This window comes from Gadus chalcogrammus, chromosome 21 (genome assembly GCF_026213295.1).
Source record: "Gadus chalcogrammus isolate NIFS_2021 chromosome 21, NIFS_Gcha_1.0, whole genome shotgun sequence".
Classification (NCBI taxonomy): Eukaryota; Metazoa; Chordata; class Actinopteri; order Gadiformes; family Gadidae; genus Gadus; species Gadus chalcogrammus.
Window position 1 is genome coordinate 11,276,445 of NC_079432.1, and position 22,270 is coordinate 11,298,714.

Consider the following 22,270-nt stretch of genomic DNA (forward strand, 5'->3'; position numbering starts at 1 on the left):
ATTTGATGTTATGTATTCTATTTTAAAAAATGTACAGAAATGCTGAAAAATTTGAAGAAATAAAAGGTTCGATAAAAAGATCATGTTATAGGCTTATATCGAATTATAAAACAAAGTTAAAGAAAGGTAAATATGTTAAAGAATAAAATGTATGACTCCTTCATTTTGTCAAACCGATTTTATTGGCTGCTGTACACCTCCATCCACCGCTTTTTGCATTTATAACTTCAGTCCTCCCGATGTTCGAAAGCTTAAACAAATTCCTCCTTTTGAGCACGAGGACAATAACAGACAGAGAAACTCCCCAACCGACCGAATAAATATCAAACAGTTGAATAATGGGGGAAATAACAGGAATACTTTGTGGGGGGTCAGGGGGGGTCAAATTAAAAATAAAATAATGATAGCAAAGTAGACCAATCATATAGCCACCTTCAGAGATTTGGGCGCATGGCTAATCACGTGTATAATTGTGCTGGTTAGGTCAAGAACTTTTGCTCTCTATTGGCTCCATGTTTCCAAAAAACATGTTTGATATTGGGCTAAGTTTTCAGGTCAAGTAACACAAAGAAAAGCAATAAAAAAAAAAGTGGAATTATTCTGGGTCATCAGTGGAAGATATCAAGAGAGGCAGCAACTGTCCCAAGCCTTTTATATGCCAATTAATAAAACAAAGCCACCAATTAAGTCAGTGGTTCCAAACCCTTTTTTGGCCCAAATTTCAAGCTCTGAAAATGTTTGTTACCACAATTTTTAAGTTCATCTGCTTCCAAGCAAATAGTTTACTAAATTCCCATTGGCCGGAAATATCACATATCCTGGAGTACTTAATCGCATCGCAAGTGACTGACAAATTTCAATTTGCATTTTTCTTAACTGGTTTCTGGAATGGATGAAGCCACAGGGGACATTCATGCCAAATGGGGGGGTGACAATTCTTTTGCCATGTCCAAGATATAATACAAATACAAAAAAACATTTGAAAATGTTTTCATTTGTATAAAGCTTTTGCACATGGCCCTTTTAAAATATGCCGAAATGCATTTCAAATACTGAAATATTCTTGGGAGGTCAGTAGCATTTATGTGACTTTGGTTGATTGGCTTGATGTCCATTGGGAACTTATACACCGCCACTCACTCTTCCCCCAGAAACCAAAAAAAAACGTAAAATATATAAATACAATAAAATAAAAAGAAATTCAAGTATGCCAAGACAGAAACCCCAATGTTGTATTTCAGATATATTTATATAGACAGATCTCTCTCTCTCTGTATTTTAAATCTCCATCTGCCATTTCTTTCAATTGTCCAACTGGAAGAAATGTAGTGTGCATGCAGTGCATGCACACTACATTTCTGGTCTGGGGGCCCTTAAGTATTTATGAAGATAAAAACAAAGATCAATCATACAAATTCGAAAACGATCCAAAAAAAGCATTGGCCTACACTGTGATGGTGATGCATACAAATAGCTTCAATTTAATGAGTCCAACTTAAGGAGGTTTTTAACCTTAACCTGCGACAACTGCACAATTTCACTACAGCCCTCGCTTTTGGCATCACGCAGGACACAAGTGAGGTAGAGGTGTTGTTTTTCCAGACCAATAATTGTGTTAAGAGAGACTGATGATTGAATGACCCTCAATTAAATTATAGCCACGGCTGCAGAGAAATTGTTCCATAGCGGACGTTAAATAGTATTTTAGCATATTCCAAAAAGTTTCAATGTCAGTCTTGGCCATGCAACTTAAGAGGGTTGGCTTGTGAAGTCATATGTAATGTTTAACAGAGAGTTGTGTGCGTCTGGATGAAAACAGACACAGAGGGACAGAGAGAGAGACAGAGACAGAGAGACAGCGAGAGAGCGACAGAGAGAGAGACAGAAGGGCTTGAGGGTTAAGCCTGCCCACTACATCCCAAAGGGACAAAAGAGTTTTGTTTGCCATAACCCCCTTGCCATTGTGCTCTAGGTTGGAGTGTGGAACAGTAAAGTATGGAGGGCTGCCTACTGCATCGTGTGTCTGGGCCCCCAAAAGGAACAGAGAGAGAGAAATAAATAAAATAAAAATGCACCGATGATGTTTCAACTCTTGCATGCCCCTTAACAGCCAAACACACGATTGAACTGCGTAAGGAAAACTTTCATCCTGTATTGTAACTTTTGGCGAAGTGGTGTGTGTGTGTGTGTTTGTTTGTCTGTGTGTATGTGTGTGTGTGCACGCCTGTGTAAGCGGTGGATTACAACCCCGACATGAACAAGTATTTGTCTCCTGAAGTCCCAGGCACGGCCTAGGAAGCACCAAATGACACCCTCCCTCCCTCCCTCCCTCCCTCCCCCTCCCCTTCTGTGTTCTGCACCAGAGCTGCAGGTGGTTGTTCTTCTCGGAGATGGACAGAGGGAGGGAAAGAGAGGGAGAGAGTGGAGTCCTGAACCCGGGCTAGGACTTCTTGGGACAGTGCGTTGTGGCGTCCGTGTTCAGCACCTCTATCATCGTCCTACTGGACGGGAAAGTCTCCGCTACCGACGGAAGACTCTGGTACCAGCTTGGCAAGCTGCAGGGGTAACGAACACACATTCACACACGACCACACATAAGATGGTGTCAAGCTAAGCCCATTGACTCATCAAAGAGTACTACAGATTGTTGGAAGGATGTTGCAGGACCATTGCCTGTTGGCTTTCTTTATCAATAACAAATCTCCCTGTAATGCTATTACCCATGATGAGGGAATGATTTAAAAATAGAAAAACAAATGCAATTTTGGTTGGAGTTTCTATTGATCCTATACTGTTTGGCATGGTGCAAAAGAAACAAGAAGAAAAAAATGACAAACAGCACAGGGAATCAGAATTATATCAGAACAACATACAAGCGGAAAAACACAATAATCGGCTCACCTTTTAAGATTCATCCAGCTCTTGGCTGTTTTGCTGAAGCCGTCCGGACTGGGGGTGGTCATGGCCTCGAAATCCACCAGCTTATCCCCCCAGAAGAACACGTGCATCCATCACACACACACACACACACACACACACAAGCAAAGAAATCCATTACGAACAACTCGAAGCACGCCATTCATACAATTCAGACGGTAGTAAAGCACGGTACCTTTCCTTTGGGGATCCTCCCGACCACCTCTTTCCCACTGGCCATCAGCGCCCCCATCACCACGGAGTAGGCCACCACGCTGGGGAGAGGAGCACAGCGCTCAGCGTGGAGGACAGAGAGAGGCACCACCCGAGCAGCATAGCGTCTGACGCACATGATTCGTCAAGGCGTTTTACACAATGTACCGCCTGCAATGCGAACACCTTTGGACTTTTTTTTACAATTTCTTGTTTTCTACAGACCACAACCACAGAATGACTGAAATCTCTTCGTCCCCCTCATCACCCGTCTTGTCTTAAAAACGTGACCTAAATGTTTGGGCAATAGTAGAAGTTCGAATTGCTATTTCACGTCCTCATATCTGTACGGAATGGTTCAAAGAAGTTAATGCTTCTGCATCTGAGATGAAAGGGAAGTAAAGGACCTGTCGCTTTTTGCCCTAATATGGAGCTAGTGATCTCAACTACCCAAACACCCTGATCCCAAACTGAATATGACTGTGTAGAGAAAGCAATATGGAGACAGCAGTATGGAGACAGCAGAATAGAGACAGCAGTACGGAGACAGCAGTACAGAGACAGCAGTACGGAGACAGCAGTACGGAGACAGCAGAATGGAGACAGCAGAATGGAGACAGCAGAATGGGGCCAGAGGGAGCAGCAGCAGACGGTGTACCTGGATCCACGGGACAGCGGCATGAGGTTACAGAAGTAGTACACCAGGGACAGTATCAGGTTGCACACTGCGTCTGCGTCCTGAAAACACGGACGAACAAAGAAGTGTCAGCACAATGCATCAGAGACAACAAAAGATAAGCCAGGAAGCGGGGCAACCAAAAGGTAACCCTGGGTAACCCCTTCGACGGTCCGGGCTGACGCCAGCTCTGTTTTAAGAGACCGCAGACGTGTGCAAAAAGAAGTGCTGCACGGTTTTAAGAGGTAACCCCATACGGCAAACTTCTGCTCAGTTGTGGTCCGAGCAGAAGACAGCTGGTGATAATTCAGGAAGACTTAACACCTGTTTAAAGGACATTCATCATCATTGTGTGGTCTCAGTGTGTCTCAGTGGTAAGACATGTTAACCCGGTGATAGCCTTGGCAGCTTAAAGGTGACATATCATACCACCAAGTGTGAGCGTGATTAGCCATTACAAGCCGTTTTGAAAATCGGCCTCTCCTGACATCACAAGTGGGCGTGTCCAACTAATCACACCACACCTGGTGGTGTAATATGACCCCTTTAACAACGCCACAACAGATGAGGACAGAGGACAAGCGGGTTGGACTGATACAATGTGTGGTGTGATGGGGTTGTGGGGGGCGTCTTACACCGAGTTCGGTGGACAGCATGAGGGTTTTCCCCTTGGCCGTGAGGTCCTTGTAGATGGACTCGATCTCCGACTGGTACTGTTGAGTCCGCTGCTCCGTGGTCTGGGTCTCCACCGAGAACAGCATGTTGCCCACCCTAACACACACACACACACACGCACACACACACACACACACACACAATTAAAGGTTAAAGTGTTGAACGAGGAGTAGTGATACACTCAATTACTCACTACAACTTGTCTCTTCTGCCTTTCATTTTTTAAACAGTGAGTGTTTAAGGTGCTAATATAATCAGAAGCCTCATCCACTTGGGGACATAGAGAAACGGCAGTGGTAGAAGAGATACACTCTGTTAGCCAGACTCGAAGAACGGGTGGCAGTTAAGTTTGGAGTGCGTAAATAGCCCTGGGATTTAAACGCAGGAATAAGACCAAGGGCCTTACTTAGAGGAGTGGAGGAACTTGCTCCAAAAAAGGACACCATAACACGCATCCTTAAGGCAAGTTTGATGGAAGAAGGGGTACTGGCTGCTGATTACGGTAATGAGTTACCAAGCACAACTGTTTCAGCAGGGGGTAGTTTCACTTGAGCAGCAGAAGGAGCTGTTGTTACAAATGGAACATGAGAAGTTTAAGCAACAAAGGGAGTTGGAGTTTGAAATAATGAAACATAAAACAAAACAGGCACAACTTGAGATAGAACAATGTAAACTGGATCTAGTTAAAGAAGGTAAAATAGGAAAAACTGACTAAATACTGAATAACTAGTTCTCCTGGTTCATCTAGGATGGACTTCACTAAGAATCTGAGATTGCTGCCTAAATTTGATGAGAAAGTCCCGGACACTTTTTTTTCTATGTTTGAGCGTCTCGCTGATGCCCAGAATTGGCCTGATAGTGAACTTATTTTGCTGCTTCAATGTGTCTTTACAGGTAAAGCCCAAAAGGCATATGCAGCATTAGCAGCAGAACAATGCACAGGGTATAAAATGGTAAAGGAAGCCGTCTTGAAGGCTTATGAATTAGTTCCGGAAGCATACAGGCAGCGATTCAGAAGTTGGAAAAAAGGGGAGAAGCAAACTCATGTGGAGTTTACAAGTGAGCTGGTGACACATTTTGGTCGTTGGTGTTCGGCATCCAGTGTTGTTTCCTTTGAAGAACTGCGTAACCTAGTTGTTAAGGAACAATTTAAGCAGTCTGTGCGTAGCTTCATAGCTACTTATATCAATGAGCGAAAAGGTAAAACTCCTGTCACAGCGGCCGTACTCGTGGACGAATATGTTTTAACACAGAAACGTATCTTTGGGGAGCAAGGTCAACGGCTAAGATTCAGAGTTGGCGGGGAGAAAGATGTATCCGATTTGAGTCTGGGTTCTTTACAGGGAGAGCAACGCACATCTGGGAACAACGGACATATTACAACTTGTAATTATTGCCAGCGAGAGGGTCATTGGAAGGACGAGTCCCCCTTGCTAAAATCAAAAAAAAAGGGTTTTAGTACATGGCCTGCTAAATCTGCTGGGTTAGCTGTTCCGCTTAGTAGCTCAAGATCAAGTACTGATAAAATTGTCTCTCCGTATCAGATGCAAACTAAAATGTTGTGTACAGCGGAAATTGCTTCACGGTATGCTCCATTTATATCAGATGGTTTTGTGTCCCTAGTTGGCAGCAGTGAGAAGGTTCCTGTAAAAATGTTGAGAGATTCTGTGGCATTATACCGTCATCAGGGAGTCGGTCTTGCATTTCTCTCCAAACTCGGACACAGGGAGTTGTGTTCCAATCAGAGGAATGGGATTGAACACTATTTTTGTGCCTGTTCATACAGTTCGGTTGTCTTGCAGTTTGGGACAGAGGGACGTGGAGGTTGGTGTGCGTCCAGCATTACCAGTCGATGGTGTTGACATTATTTTAGGCAATGATTTTGCAGGAGCATATATGTGGCCTGATGCATCAGCTTTTGAGGTGAACCCTGTAGGGGCACAGGGTTCTGGAGTCCCTGAGCAGTCAGTGTCTGCTGTGTGCGCAGTTAGTCGTTCTATGAGTGTGCTACCTAGTGTTGACGTGTCAAAGGCTGATTCAGGAAAGGGTAAGGATGCCGAATTTGCATTAATGTGGCCAACTGATCTTGTGTGTTTCTCGTGCAGAATTCGTGAAGGACCAGAATGGAGATCTTTCAATAAAAGAACTGTTTGATCAGGCCGTGCCTTCTCGCAATGTGGGGAAACAAATCTGGAGGATATTTTCTCCAGATTTTTTTTCTGATCTGCTGATGAGGAGGTGGATCCCTCATGGTGAGAAGCCCTTAGCTAGAGCCCTTAGCAAATTCATTTCTGTGTTTGGGATCCCCAAAGTAATCCAGAGCGATCAAGGCTCAAATTTCACATCTCGGTTGTTTGCCCAGGTCCTGCAGCAACTTCATATTAAACATAATAAATCGTCGGCATATCATCCTCAAAGTCAGGGTGCACTGGAGCGATTTCATCAACATTTAAAATCATTACTCCGCGCTTACTGTACTGAGTTGAAGGTAGACTGGGAACCTTGGCACCTGTTGGCCAAAAATCTGCCATGTTAATCTGTTGAAACCCTATCATGCTCGGTTGTTGTCGTCTGACTCACTGTTGAATGTGGGCGATTCCAAAGCATGTAACAACCCCACTCTTTTGGTAAACACGGTTAATCCCTGTATATTCCAGGTATTGGCAGAGCTCGAGGAGGAAGGAGATGTGCCAGGAGATGTGGTTCTACAACCTCGCCTAAAGAATTCAGAGACACTAGAACTTGTCTGACTCCTTGGAACATTTGGAGGACAGTAAACGTGATCAGTTGGTGGGCATCCTTCAGTCCTATCCCTCTCTGTTTTCGGACAAGCCTTCTCGCATTCACTGGATTGAGCAAACAGGATTACGGTGTGAACCCCGTTCTTATGGAGGGGGGTATGACAGCCCTCTGGCACCTCCTGATTCAGTGATCAGTGTAATGACTATCACCCATGCGGCTGAGCTCCTCAGCTATATAAACTGTAGGAGTCAGCCACTTGATCTCTAACTTGGGTTAGCTTTGCTTTGCACATACATTACATTCTCCACTCATCCCCACACAGCACTCATTACTGACTACTGATTGACATGCAGTAGTACTAACCCTAACCCTAACCCTAACCCTAACCCTATCACTTTAATTTACTTTATCTTTAGTTTGTTAAATAAACAATTATAGTTGAACTAAAACCATGTGTGGTCTCCTCCTTGTCATTCCCTTGAGCCGGGCTGTGACACTTGCCTCCCCCCATCCGCCATGACCTCATTAGTAAAATAGAATATAAATAGTTAGGAGGGAGAGAATCCAACGAGTGGTCTCCGAGCAGTGTGGGTCTCACCTGTCTCCCGTGATGGTGATGGTGAAGCCGTCGTACTCTTTCCCCGGATCCTTCATGCTGGGTACTTTGGAGTTGACCGTAAATCCATCTCTGGTTTTACTATTGAACTGCTTTAGGGAACAAACACACGCACACGCACACACACACACACACACACACACACACACACACACACACACACCTGCATAAATCCAAACCCCTACTTAACATTGACCAGCTTGATCAAGGATCAAAACGTGTCCGACTCAAACACAGACCTTAAAAAGACCCATCTACGCTATCAGTCACCGATGGGTAATCAGGGTGTGAATGCAAAGATACAGGGCGGGAGTCGGATATTTTTTTCCAAATGCTAAATAAAGATAAGACAAAAACCCAGATGAGGTTGGTTCTGTGAACCTCCCTCCTTACCTTCATTATAGGAAGCAGGTCCTCCACTTTGTTCACGTTCTCCAGAGCTTGTCGGACCTCTACCAGCCCCCTGGGATTGTAGGCTCTGAGACAGAGAGACGGCACAGGCTTAATATGGGAGGTCGTTATGAAAGGTAGAAGGAGATAATTGGTTCAATTGGAGTGGGTACAATTACAATTCACTTCTGAACAGCTCACTTGAGAGCCTAGATCCCTGAGGACTATGGCATTGTGGTCACGGGCCGGTTAATGATAACAACAGGGCTGATGACAGTATCAAACAGCAGCACAGGGGAATGAATTGAAGAGGCTGCAGAAATACCAGCGGCTCATGGAGGAGCTCCGAACCAAAGGATGGAGACATGGGAACAAGCAGCCCCCATAAGCACACATTGACCAGAGAGATCTCGGGATCCCAATGGAGAGGGGGACAACAAGGTGGCAGATGAGGTGATAAACATAGCTTGTATAATATGCATTGCATAAAATAAGTAATTATCGGTCGTAGAACAGTTCACCTCGCCCCCTATGTAATATGCAACAAAGCGCTGGAGTAGGCCACTCACCCGTGGTACACTAGTATCCGATCCTTAATGAAGTCAAGGATGTTGTCAAAGTAGGCTAGATACCTGATGTTTATGATCTGTCCTCTGGAACAAGGGAAGCATTTGAAAAAAAATTAGAAATGAGGAAAATGTAGTTTTCTTGTAAATGATACCTTGCTGATTTTTTTCTCAAATGGAGGTCAGTGCTGCAAAGTACGGGCTGGGGTTACCAGGGTGTATTAGTGTGTGTGTGTGTGTGTGTGTGTTTGCGGGGGACAGAGTTTTAAACTCGATACCTTATGAGGTTGATGTGATTATTAAAGCCTCGACTGAGACTCCTGGCTGGCATCTGGTCTAGCCACAGAACTGGCTGGTCTGGATCTGCAATCCTACACACAAACACACACACAAAAACACACACTGTTTTATAGAGAAAAAAGACTCAAACCATGGCAACACGAGACCAACACAAAGACGCCTGCTGGTGCCCCACCTCCTCCACTTGACGGCTATGTCGAACATGTCCCGCCACTGCATCTGCCGCGTCTTGCCGTTCACCCGGACCTTGGAGTTGCTCCACGTTCGGTGCATGGCCTGCATCACCTCCAGGGTCGCTAGGCCCATGGCTAGTCGGGGGGGGGGGGGGGGGGGAAACAGCAATTTCAGACACTACTCAACAGTGCAAACCGCGCTATCGCTGCAGTGCGCTAAACCAAGCATTCGAACGCGGGACGGCAAAACAGCCTTTGAATCGACCACAATTTGGGTTTGTTCGAGGGAGTCAGTGCTGTGCATACAAAGCACGAGCCGGTACCTCTGTGTATTCTCCGGTTGGGCAGGAAGCCCGGCGTGTTGTACTGCATGAGCGCCCCGAGGTGGTCCGCGGTGCAGATGAGCTTCTGCACCTCGTTGCTGTAGCTTTCAAAGTGTTGAGGTAGGACGTCCCTGGGGGGGGCAAACAGGCAGACCACAGGGCTCATCCTCGTCCCAGCTTCACAAATCAGATTGATGGTCAAATAGAACCATGAACTAGATGTCTGCTTGAGGACTTCCCATTAACAGAAGAAAGTAGCTAATATCCAATTATTGTTGGTAAACTATGGAATGAATTCTAAATTCACGGCCGTTCCCGGGACTGACTTGATGTGCGGCTGCAGGCCCGGCTGCTCCTCATAATCCTCGATGAGGAAGGGCAGGTTCTTGGCCCAGTGGTTCTTGAAGTTCCCCGGGAGGTCCTGGTCCACGTTGTACTCGGCCACCGAGACATCCAGGTGGGAGTGCAGGTAACGAGAATACTCTGAAGGGGGACGGAGAGGGATGGCGAGAGGGAGAGCGAGAGTGAAAGACAATTTGTAAAAATGGTAGGAAGTAGTTACAGGAAGCGGGGGAGGTAAAAATAATAAACACTGCATGGGGGTAATGAATGTATACAATCTCTACATAAAGATTTTCATACAAAATATAGATTTTAGTAAATAGAAACTGATTGAGAATATAAACAAAGTGATCTTTGGTATATTACATAAACACGACAAAAAAAGGAAACAGATAAGTGAGCGTACCTCTGAGGTATTTCACTTTGAGGTATTCAGAGCTGGCCTTCTGGCCCAGCAGGGGGTCGTTGAGCATGACCTTGGTCTGGGCCTTGATACCCTCGTAGAACTGGCCCATGGCCACCTGACTGAGGCCCTTCATGTATTGGCACACCTCGTTGTAGGGCTCCAGCTGAAGGCACCGCTGTGGTGGGCAGGGGGTTTAGAGAAAGAGAGAGCGAGAGCGAGAGCGAGAGCGAGAGCGAGAGCGAGAGCGAGAGCGAGAGCGAGAGAGAGCTTTGAGTATTTACTTTGTGGTTAGTTACGTCTTATAACAGTTTACAAGGGTACACTACACTTAGCGGTCGACTACCAGACACTAATCCTATGTTTAGACAGCGCACGCTGTTGACACGGATCGTATGATGGCCGCAGTCTGTGTGCCAACGCATGCCAACGGTGACCTATTTTGCGTTCAAACTGAAAGCGGAGCTGGGGACCTGGATGTACTCCACATGCGGCGGTTGCGCCATACCTTGAAGTTGCCGATGGCTTCCCGCAGCGAGCCATGATGGTAGAGCATCATACCGCGCAGCTGCAGGGACTGGATGTGGTTCTGGTTCAGCATCAGGGCCTTCTGGAAGCTCTCCATCGCCGCCTCAAAGTCCCCAAGCTCTCTGCAGAGGGGAAGGGAATGCAGAGAGGAGGGGGATGCAGGAGATGGGAGATGTATAGATATATATTAATATATACACACACACACACACACACAGACTGTATAACCACATAAACTCCTTCAAGGTGGAGCCGTTCAAGCAGTACCTGTACGCCTGCCCCAGGCTCTTATAGGCATCTATGAAGTCAGACTTGAGCTTCAGAGCCTCTTTGAACGTTTCTATGGCTTCCTGAAGGGGGAGGAATATAAAAAAAATAAATAATAACCGAGAAACGAGGTAAAGGGGTTAGTGAGCGTCTTCTAAATAGGAAGTTCAAACTGTCCAACCTCATAATACTATTAATAACTGATCTTTAAACATAGACAGTTACTGAGATAGCATTTGTCTGAGAATATTGCATCAGCCTTAAACCTCTAAATAGATGATTGCATGCAAGCATGAAATGCAACCATAGACGTAGATAGCAGAACAAGCATGTCTAAAAGGCCAAAACACATTATTAGCCTAGCCATTACTCTTAAGCTGCACTAGCTTGCCGACACTAGCGTACCTTTAGCATGCCTCTATGGAAGAAAGTGAGGCCCTTGTACAGCATGGCAATGGGCTGGTTCTTCTTCAGGTCCAGAGACTGTTGGAAGTCCTCCATAGCGGCCACGTAATCCTGACACGCACACGCACACACACACACACACACACACACACTGAGGTTGTGTATTGAATCCAGATAACCAGGTTAAATCTGAGACTATTTGAATACACGCTCGGAGTTGGACATTTGTAATGGACAGAGTGAATTTATTTTCCTCCCTCCTTGCTTTAGATGTTAATAACCAATTCTATCAGACTCCCACCTGGCATTGCAGTGTGAGGAGGACGTACACAAACACACCACCCACCTCTGATATGAAGAGCAGGGTCCCCCTGTGTCTGTAGAGGCGCGCTGAGGGCTGCAGCTGAATGGCCTTGGTCAGGTCACCCAGGGCCTCGCTGATGCGGCCCAGCGGAGATAGGATCTGGACAGACACAACACACGCACACGCATACACACACACACATACACACACACTTTATCCGGTAACATGAAAATATCTGGCCACAGCACAGGAAGGCACACCAAAGAATTTGCAACTACTTTGCATCCGAGTCTAAGCCCGACCAATTGCATTACTATACGTACAAAGCACACAAACTCGTTAGGACGATTAGGGAAACGAGGTGAACCCCACTAGAAGAGAAAAGCCTTATCTTTTCCAAATCGATCGAAAACTACCATAAATCAATGCCCCATGGCAATCGTGCAATCAAACTAATCCACTGTGACGTTACTAATCTAGATATGGATTTGCTCTGCATACCTAGAAAGACGGTATTAGATGGATTTAAGAAAAAGCTTAGAAGCCACACACTTTGTTCTTTGCCTATCCATTGGCACATAAAGTTCACATCTTCCACAATAGACATGCATCTCCAGTTAAATGACTAGCTTATAATGGACATAAACAATTATGGATTGATGTGATGAGAAGGGGATTTTAAGAAGTGTATGTCTACAGTGGCCGGTCGACACAGTGTTGATTTGAAACCATGACAGACACTTTTTTACAGTTTACTTTTGTTTAATTCTGAGTTACTGTTCGCCCACCACAAACTTAATGATGACCGCCACTAGCCACATGATAGTGCGAAACAACCGCAAAACAAAAGAAAGGGAAACGCCCCGTCCACCCAGATATGTGCACGCCCACTAACAGACTTTAGACAGCAATCTCTGACTACCTATCACACCCTGTGTTGCCCACGCAGCTGGCATATGCGATATCTACGACACCATCAGATAACGCTGGGGATATTTTAGTCCCCCGGCTGTCTGTGTTTTTTGTTTTTTAAGGGAAGGACCTCTTGACCTCCACCCCCGACTGGATCGTAGGGCTGTGGGGTGGGGGAGGAGGGAAAGGGCTCTCACCTCTGCTCTCTGCTCGTAGACCTCGGGCCAGTTGGGCTCCAGCGTGACGACCCGGCTGAGCTCGAACAAGGCCAGGTCTGCATTCTTGATGTCCTGGGACAGAAGGGCCAGAGTGCAGACGTTATGGTGGAGAAGGGCCGCCCATAAAAACTCAATAGGTTTCTTTCTTTGGGATAATTTGATTTCATACCGGCCAACACTGCCACGTTACATTACGCATTACCGCTCACATTGCTTATGGTTAAGCAAACTATTTTAAAGTTGAAACCTGCCACTACGGTAAATGCAACCAACACAAATGAGGCAATGCACTGACTAAAAGATTGCAAGCTATTCACGTCATTATAATGATTATTATTATTATTATTATGCATCTTTTTATATAAAATTTTGAAATCATTCAGATCTCAATACATTGAGAAGAAACGACGGGAGTAGATTTATAACTGCAATGTCAAATGTGCATAACTCACCTGAAGACTCTTCTTTCCATATGCTATGCCTCTGCCATAGATGGCACTGACCAACTCTGGTTCTCCCTGGTTGGAGGACATAGGGGTGAAACAGCGGGCGAGAAAAAGAGAGAGAGATATTGAGGAGATGAAAACTTTGAAAACTCCACCTTCACTACATAGTGTTTATCAATGATTTGACATTAAGAAGATAATAAAAAGCCACCTAGATTACATGAGAACAATCCTTAAAATGGGTGCCCCATATGCATTGGAAGACACCAAACCAGTGATAGGGTTTAACTATGGGGTGATACAATCAACTGTCTTTATTTAAAGTTGACTGCTGAATTACGAGGCGCTTTGCTTGCCAACTGACCTGTAGCAAGAGGGAAAAGTGTTTGATGGCTTCGTCGTAGAGGCCGTTGCCGATCAGCACGTACCCTATAGCTATAAGGTAAAGGAAGCGTGCAAGGGGACAGGTGTTATAGCAGCATTGCAGCAGGAAACATTCATATCAACCAGAATTTGCTTAAGTTTTTTTTAAAACAAGCAAAACCTTACCAAGCTCTTCGTTTGTGTTGTGGTTATCCACAGGGAAAGGTATTTTTTTCTGTTCTATGAACAACTTGGCCTGGCTCTGTGAGAGATAGGCAAACATATTCCAATATATATATGATATGGTTGAGGTAGAGTAAATTATTATTTTTAAACAAAATAATCCTTAAATAATCCTTAATAATCCTAATTTTAAAGCTGAATATCCATTGATCTACACATATGCATACATCAAGGTATTTGGACAGATCTTAGATGCATAAAAAATCAATATCAATAACAGTGATTCAAGCTAAAAAAGCAGTGCAGCAAATGCAATAACATTGCTGCCATGTTTAACCTGGTGCGACTCAGTTCTCTTTTAGCAAGAACTGCTCATAACTATGCTGATGGTTGAAGCTAGCATTCAGCTGATTTTGGAATCTTGTTTATTTGCATAGCTTTCTTCCCCAAAACACTTGGAATCATAAAAGTGTTTAAAGTTTACAAAATTGCACAACATTCAAATGGTCAGCTCTTTCTACTAATAATATAATTTACATACAATGGGGGCAAGTAACCTTCGCCATCCCTTTCTCAACTCCTGAAACACTACTCTGAGGGGCAGTCAAAAAAGCTATTCTGTAGAGAAAAGAGGATCAACTCAAAACTTTGGCGGACAGACAATTGAAACCACAGGGTAATGGTGTTCATGAGGAAGTGAAAGGTTATGAGCTCTGCCAAAGCGAGCGGATATTTGTGAATGTGAATTTATTTAGGCTATATGTAAATGTATGTAAGCAGGCATTCACTCTGATCTTACCAGAATCTTCTCTGCATTGAGCGAGAAGACCGATTCACAGGGAGGGTTGCTCCCTTCTTCACAGTCTGGGTCTTCCAATTGCAAAATGGAGGATTCTTTATAAAAAAACAAAAACATAAGATCAGTATCATGTTTATAAAAAGATTGAGAGAGAGACTGCGAGAGCAAGTGAGAGAGAGAAGATATAGTATTTATTTATTAACTTTGAAAAAGGGACAGGGAAAGGGAGATGGGGGAACAAAAAGGTTCAAAACAAAATATGTGTACTTTTCCCCAGTGCAGGACTCAATGTGCTCTTTACAAGATACTAGGAAGCACATGCAAATGCTACTTTGCTCAATGCTGATCCGGTTTCATTTATTGTTTTCGTTCTTTTTCAATGGTACAGAGAAGGTACGAATTGGCGTTATCTTCAAAGATCAGAGTAACGCACTGACGACGTCCATGCAGTTGTCTATTCATTGACTGTGTGCTTTATTCAGAGTACACTCAGCTTTCGTGCTAGAACAACCAGAACACCGTGACAACTGACAACACGATGAATGCATGCATGTTGGCACCCCAAAACAAGATGACGTCAACCAGTAAATATCATCCATATTAAATCATACAACTGCACTAAGTCACCAATTAACACTGCAGAACGTTTTTGTTTTTTTTACCAACATTACTATGATAGTATGCCCATTCACACAAATACAGACGAGACACTGCTTTTCAAGGGTCATAGTATCCTTCTCTGACCATGCGTTTGAATGTCTAGCAAACCCATCGCAAACATTGGACTAGTTATATCTGCGGGACTGTATAGAGGACAGAGAATTGGCTTATCCCGTCTAGTAAACGTTAGCTTATGACCGGGGGTTAGCCAAGCACTGACAGTTGTATCATAGAGGACGTGGCAAAAAGAGATCTCACCGCAGTCGGCGGCGTATTCCTCCCACTCCGAAGGCGAACTGCATCCATGTTTGTGCAGTTCACTATTGAAAAAAGTAAGCGTAGAGAAATATTCGGTGGAAAAGATTGCTCGACACAAGTAAAGAAGGGAAAGCACTAGCACAACAACAGTCCGGCTGGCAGGTGCCATATTGTGCTTCATGTGTACAGTGATGAGAGCGGAAGCTCCTGTAATGTAGTTCAGCGGTGAACACTCGCTTTCGCGAAAAGGCGGAATCCAAACCGCGGGCTATAATCAGAACTACATTTCCCGGCGGCCTCTGCGAATGATCCAGGAAGGAAGTGGTGAAGCCGGTTGTCAATTTCTTGCCAGGAACGAGAATGGAGAAGAGTGCCTTTAGATGTGTAGAATGTAACAAGAATGCTTTGGAATTACATAGGGATTACAGCAATGGGATCTTAAAGATCACTATATGTGTGAGTTATGTGTGAACGTTTTGGGGGGATATTATGATTTGTTAAACCATATCTGTTTAATTCTGTAAACTGTAAACATGTGCAGATGCTCTTGAGTAACTAAAATCGGACACAGAAGTACAACTTGACTCATAGCCCTGCGTGTGTTATTCTTCTAGGATTCTTGTCAAAAGCCAGTTGACAAGTACATAGAATACGACCCTGTGATCATCCTGATTGATGCTATCCTTTGCAAGACACAGGCTTTCAGGCACATTCTGTTCAACACCAGCCTCAACGTGAGTATTGCAAATACAAACGAATCAACTTGAACCCTTTGGGATCATATAATAAATATGAACCAAACGTCTATTATCCAGGCTAGTCTTTCCAGATGAAAGGTCAGGTTTTAAGGAGTAGCCTGTAGTTGTTGCTGTATGCCAACTGAAAATACAACAACAATCATACATAATGGATTCATGGATCCATTCCTAACCTTGTTTTACCCCCCCAGTAGACCTTCATGATACCTAACCAGAAATGGTTTCCTATGAAGTAATATTTTACCATTAATTAACTAATAATTTATAATTAATGTTCATCTTTTAATATTAAGCATCATTATCAATATTTTGGTGGCCTAGGCATTTAAAACGGAAGACGCTTAGTTCTTAACTATTGTTTAGCATTAACATAAATTATAGAAAACAAATTATATTTTACATTGTTGATTTCTTGGGATCTTTATATCAAATTAAGTACAGCCTTGATTTTGCCTCACGTACCCCCAGCTGAGAATCACTGTCTTGTCATGATCGTATAAAACATTATATCAACACATGACCACCTTCTTCCTCTCTATAGATCCACTGGAAGTTGTGCGTCTTCTGTCTCCTGTGTGAGGCCTACCTCCGGTGGTCCGTACTCCAGCAGGGCTCCGAGCAGAGCAGCGACCCCGCAGACATCATCAGATACACAAAGGAATGGGACTTCTACGGCATGTTCGGATTAGCCGCCCTCGGTAAAACAGGAGCACCGGAGCAGGAAGGGAAATTGTATTATTGTGCTTGTTGTGTAGCGTAAGAACTGTTGGAAAACTGTATAGTAATTACTGTGCCTGCCAAGGAGGTGATAGGATGGCATGTGATATAGTAGATTCACATAATCCACTTTGTTTTTACTTAATCAGTCATTATAGTGAATGTTTCCCGGGATTAATACAGCCAATGCCACATTCAATCATCTAATAAAAGAAAGTTAGCGATACAAATGAATAATATATATTCTGACTTGTCGGCAATCCAGCGATTTGTCAATTAATTATGAGGTTTGACAAATCTGTTTGTGTATGGTTAATTTTTTTCTTCTCAGGAGTTTCGAAACACATTACTGTTACCAAGATAAACATTGGATGTGCGTTTTCTGCCGGGTAATAGTATATAAAAAAAAGGCTGTACACTAATGTCTTCTTATTAGAATTCTGAAATGGGAAAAAGCTAGTACTCTGATCAACAAAGAAACTTTTAATGTCTAAAAATGATTAATTTATAAGACACTGAAGTTTGTCCACCCCTGTCCCCTGATGCCCACTGACTGTTGTCCTCTCTCCTCCCCAGAACTCATGGCCTTCTGCGGCGGTGTGTTCTGCTTCCTCTGGCTGAGCGTGGGGCTCCTGGGCGCGAGGCCTCAGCCACTGGACCCCCAGCAGCTCCTGCGGGCGCTACTGCTCTCCTGCTACGGCAAGGTCCTCGTCATCCCCGCCGTCATATGGGAGCACGACTACTCGCCGCTGTGCCTGGGACTCATCAAGCTTTTTGTGCTCACCTCCAACTCTCAGGCCATCAGAGGTAGGGGAACGTTCTCGTCTCTACTCTTTCAATAAGTAGCCCTATTTGTTTGTTTTTACTGGCCAAATGTTCAAATATATTGGATTGGGTGGATAAAGGGTGGATGGGTGGATAAAGGTCACCCCTATAAGAACCCTCTTGGGTTTGGACCAAAATCAATGTTTTGGTGAAATAGTTGTTATGATCTTATGAAACAGATGTATAGTTTTTATATATCTTATCGTCCAGATGATACTCAGACTGCTCTGCCCCCTTTCTGGCCCATTATGACATTTGTAATAATGTGTGTACTATGAATGATAAAGCTAAGTCATTCATCGACTAGTACACAGATAATTATTCTTATTCATAGTCATGCAGCAAAATGTAAAGTAAACTAGTATTAAGTAGTAAGCAGGGGGTTATCAACACTGTATTCTGAAAGATAGTTTTAAATTGTCATCCATGCGAATGGTCTTTATTTATATTTTCTTTTTTTCATACATAATCCCAGCAGGGGTAACAACGTCTCTCCGCAAAACAGATGCAACACTGCATTTTCAAAGCATGAATCTCTGTCTAGATCAGGGGTCTCAAACTCAATTTAGCTGGGGGCCGCTGGAGGTAGAGTCTGGGTCAGGCTGGGCCGTATCAAGTATTCCACAAAAAAAAGTAGCACAACTGACCCAATCTAAGTTAATGATCGGGCTATAATAAGATCATGTTGGCTATGTAACAACAGGGGACATTTCATAGCGGTTGGTGGAAACCGGGAGATTTTAGCGTCCTTTGGCTTTTGTCGGGACTCAGGACACGCAACTCAAAATTGGGACTGTCCCGGCAAAACCGGGACATCTGGTCACCCTATCACGACTGATAAAAAAGAGTGGCATGCCACTCCGTAAAAGTGTGTGTTTGACAACAACACGCAGGCCGCACTAAAACTAAACTTTGATGTCAAGTAGGGGACCACAAAATATAATCCCGCAGGCCTCAATTGGCCCCAGGGCCGCGAGTTTGAGACCCCTGGTCTAGATGTAATAAACAGAAACACAGGCATTTACTACGACAAGATTGTGACAAGCGTAGTAATAAGATTTACCTCTGCCTAGTAATATGCTTTATATCCAGAAAAAAACGACACCACACCGCATTCTAATGAATTTCACCCCTGCTGCCTGTCCTCTCCTTCTAGTGGTTCTCAATAGCAGCAGGCGTCTGTCCGTGATGGCTGTGATTGCCGGCCTGCTGTCGGAAACCTGCATGGAACTGGTCTTTCAGAAGCTCCCGCACTTTCTTCCGAACATGCTTATCTTCTGGTGATCCAGATGATGCTGCATTAAGGTCCTTGAATGCAGATGGGCGGATACAGTGGCCGACTGGGAGCAGGTGGGACTTTTTATTTTGGCGGAACAGTTCCAGAGCTAACATTATTCGGCTGAACACAACCTCCCCGGCCCATCGAGGTAGAAAAACAATCCACTAGATGCTTGGAATACTGAGCCTGGAGAGCTTTTGAGGTGGAAATCAAAGGGCAAATCTTGTTTGGTTTTTTTTCTATCGTTTCATTGTTTTAAGGGAAACTCGTGTAGATCCATGGGATTAGTTGGACTCCTGATCTAAATGACTGTTAAACCTGGTAAATCCACATCTTGGGTCTTGCTTTAGCCAAATAAGGCTGAGAGCTTGCAAATCACCCAAATGCTGGCTCACTGTTTGGACAGGATTCAGACAGTACTCCACGCATTCCTCAGCCTAATAGAAAAATACTACGCTTAACTTCCTCTCTCCCATGTTGTCTCTCTCTCCCAAGCAAGAAATTGTCATTGTGGGGGAAATTCAAGAGGAGCTATTCTTCTATGGCACTATCTTAACAATGAGAGTTTGAGTGGCGCTTGGTGAGGGGAAACTTTATATGTCATCTCATGTTTGAGTTATACAAGCAGAGGTTTATCTTTTGTGATGTATTTATATTTGAATACATATTTTCTCAGGAATCTCTCCATATAAACTTCACTACCTAACCGATTGAACTGATTTAAAAATACTTTTGGACATAACAACATGCAAGTATCCTTGAAAGGTTGAAATTGGAAACGCCACGCAAGCATTGGGAAAGTGTGTGTGTGTGTGTGTGTGTGTGTGTGTGTGTGTGTGTGTGTGTGTGTGTGTGTGTGTGTGTGTGTGTGTGTGTGTGTGTGTGTGTGTGTGTGTGTGTGTGTTTTTGAGGTGACAACATCCCAATTGGTCTTCTTTGTCTAAATGGCTGTAATGGTTTGCTGTTTTAAAAAAAGAAAGAAAAATAATTCCATCTCATCTATGCCAAAATATGCACTCTTGCACATCACGCATGGCTGAGTGTATGCGTCTGCAACTTGGTAGCGCACACTACACGCCCTGCAGGTTGCAACACGTCTGTTCAGCAGAAGCAGCTGGTGTAAACAGCACACTAGTGTGGAATGTGTGCTCCTCACCCATGGGCGTATCTGCACTGCGCTCCACTGCCACTGCAGAGAACGGTGTAGTCTGCATTCCAGTTCTGCCAGATACTAATGGGGAAATGAGGGAAGGTGGACTGGTCTATCCTGAAGGGACACTGTGTGTTGTTTCATATAAAACCCAATAAATGCAGTTTATTTTTCTTGAACCGACAGATGGTTAAGTGTCCTTATCAGAGACGTTATTTTCATATGGTGATCGTTGAAGAGTTTCCTGAAAGTGTATGGTCACTTTCAGGAAACTGACTATACTGACTTATAGGCTAAAATAATTGTATGCAGGGGCTGTGTGGCCTGCCTCGTAAGAACAAAAATTAAAGAAATGCCTTTCTATATCGTCTAATAATCCAACAGATATTCAGTACCAGGAAACAACCCAAACTAATTTTGTAAAGGTAAAACTCTATCAGATGCAAAGGCAATCCTTGTGTTTTTGGATTGCCTTTGCCTTCATGGATCTAAACTGAGGTTAAATGAGTTATCTAGTTTAGTCTGTGCTGGTTTGGTTTCCAAATTCAATTTGCACATCACTCTTAAGAGGAATCCCCACAGAGCCATTAAGAACCTTATGGATTTGCGGAAGTGATTACCTTTTTCAGGTAATTAAATGCAAATGTTCAAATTGCAAAGCTGTAATACAAATAACAAATAGGATATACAGATATACATTTGTATTACAAATGGACATTAAAATAAAATCTGTAATGGACATGGCTTGCCAATACTCCAGTGATTCAGGCGAATACTGAGCTAAAAGTAAGACAGGGCAGCAAGATCTTATACAGAGGACTAGACCAGGAATCAAGTCTGCCCACATGCGCATTGGAGAAGAGACCTTGAACTCTTGAACTGCCGAGTCAGAAGACACCTCATGTCAATGTACCTCGTTCTGATGGCTTTCGCTGCTATGGCCAAAATCACTTCTTTGCCATTAGAGAGACATTATGGTCTACATTATACTGGATTCAATGTTCACAATAAAGCAGTATCTGTAGATGTAACGATTCTGTTGCACACTTTCTCAACGTCAATGTGTGGAGAGAGTGAAACCCTCTGTTGACAGAGTGACCTTGGATTATCTCTAAACCAAGATTACATTAATCTGCTCCTAATCCTCTAACAGGTGTCATGGCCCAGAGGGAAGGAAGGATGAAAGAGGGATGAGAGAAATGCAGAAAGGCATATTTTTCCTATTTATTTATTTATCTTCATTCATTTTTAATGTAGGGTGCAAAGAGGACACGCACAACTTCATGTTTGATGTACAAAGGCATTTTAACGTCTGAATGTTTTCTGGGATAATTCACATGCAAAGAAAAACAACACACTTGTAACAGGAAAGTACCAATTCACTTTTATTAAACTCATTTTAAGGTATCATGTCTATGATAAGATTACATCAAAACAATCTTCGAAGAAACAGTAGTATGGTCATTCACTGATAACACCGCTGCTGCAAATGCTTACAATAAACTGAAGGAATTGTATCGCAATCTAGAGCTGGGTGATCATTTTCAATCGTATAACATTATTAAAGTGTATAGGTAATGGTCATGTTTAAATTTGTTTTGTATCACATGATTCTTCCACCATTCCTGGTTTTTCATTGTCCTTATCGTTGTTCAATGTATGTTTTGATACTGTTGCATGAAGTCCCGGGGAGGTGGAAATTTGAACGTTGTAGAGGTATACCGGAACAGACCAATTAATCACCCAGCCCTAGATTGACATAACAATATATATATATATATATATATATATATATATATATATAAATATATAAAAAAGACACTGGTACACTACATTCAACTAATGGTTATAATGATGTATGGT

The 22,270-nt window shown here is 43.5% G+C and overlaps 2 protein-coding genes across 3 annotated transcripts; one reads left to right on the forward strand and one right to left on the reverse strand.

Annotated features, from left to right (window-relative positions):
* Positions 1-134: 134 nt before the first annotated feature.
* ttc13 (tetratricopeptide repeat domain 13) lies at positions 135-15,907 on the reverse strand. Of its 2 annotated transcripts, none has more exons than XM_056581279.1 (23): positions 15,679-15,873; positions 14,761-14,855; positions 13,965-14,040; positions 13,780-13,850; positions 13,422-13,487; positions 12,949-13,041; positions 11,882-11,998; positions 11,536-11,646; positions 11,131-11,213; positions 10,844-10,985; positions 10,339-10,513; positions 9,917-10,073; positions 9,591-9,721; positions 9,270-9,402; positions 9,073-9,165; positions 8,798-8,881; positions 8,232-8,316; positions 7,821-7,930; positions 4,441-4,576; positions 3,788-3,867; positions 3,113-3,191; positions 2,902-2,981; positions 135-2,555 (listed from the first exon to the last, which is right to left on the reverse strand). In XM_056581279.1, exons 1-23 carry the CDS (start codon positions 15,857-15,859, stop codon positions 2,441-2,443), a joined length of 2,493 nt encoding a protein of 830 aa, XP_056437254.1. In that variant the 5' UTR covers positions 15,860-15,873; the 3' UTR covers positions 135-2,440. The 2 variants fall into 2 exon arrangements, with proteins under 2 accessions (XP_056437254.1, XP_056437253.1); XM_056581278.1 differs by having other exon boundaries at positions 2,345-2,555; positions 7,821-7,927; positions 15,679-15,907.
* A 100-nt stretch (positions 15,908-16,007) lies between these two features.
* arv1 (ARV1 homolog, fatty acid homeostasis modulator) lies at positions 16,008-22,211 on the forward strand. The gene is made up of 5 exons (XM_056581111.1): positions 16,008-16,134; positions 16,293-16,412; positions 16,978-17,134; positions 17,730-17,960; positions 19,135-22,211. Exons 1-5 carry the CDS (start codon positions 16,039-16,041, stop codon positions 19,260-19,262), a joined length of 732 nt encoding a protein of 243 aa, XP_056437086.1. The 5' UTR covers positions 16,008-16,038; the 3' UTR covers positions 19,263-22,211.
* The last annotated feature ends 59 nt before the right edge of the window (positions 22,212-22,270 follow it).

Bases quoted from the DNA above. Each gene is read 5' to 3' on its own strand.
- arv1 (XM_056581111.1), top strand. From the start codon at position 16,039: ATGGAGAAGAGTGCCTTTAGATGTGTAGAATGTAACAAGAATGCTTTG. The intron at 16,135-16,292 runs GTGAGTTATGTG...TTATTCTTCTAG, and splicing joins TCTTAAAGATCACTATATGT to GATTCTTGTCAAAAGCCAGT. The intron at 17,961-19,134 runs GTAGGGGAACGT...CTCTCCTTCTAG, and splicing joins CAACTCTCAGGCCATCAGAG to TGGTTCTCAATAGCAGCAGG.
- ttc13 (XM_056581279.1), bottom strand. From the start codon at position 15,859: ATGAAGCACAATATGGCACCTGCCAGCCGGACTGTTGTTGTGCTAGTG. The intron at 11,214-11,535 runs GTACGCTAGTGT...CTCCCCCTTCAG, and splicing joins TCCATAGAGGCATGCTAAAG to GAAGCCATAGAAACGTTCAA. The intron at 9,166-9,269 runs GTGGGGCACCAG...GTTTGTGTGTAG, and splicing joins ATAGCCGTCAAGTGGAGGAG to GATTGCAGATCCAGACCAGC.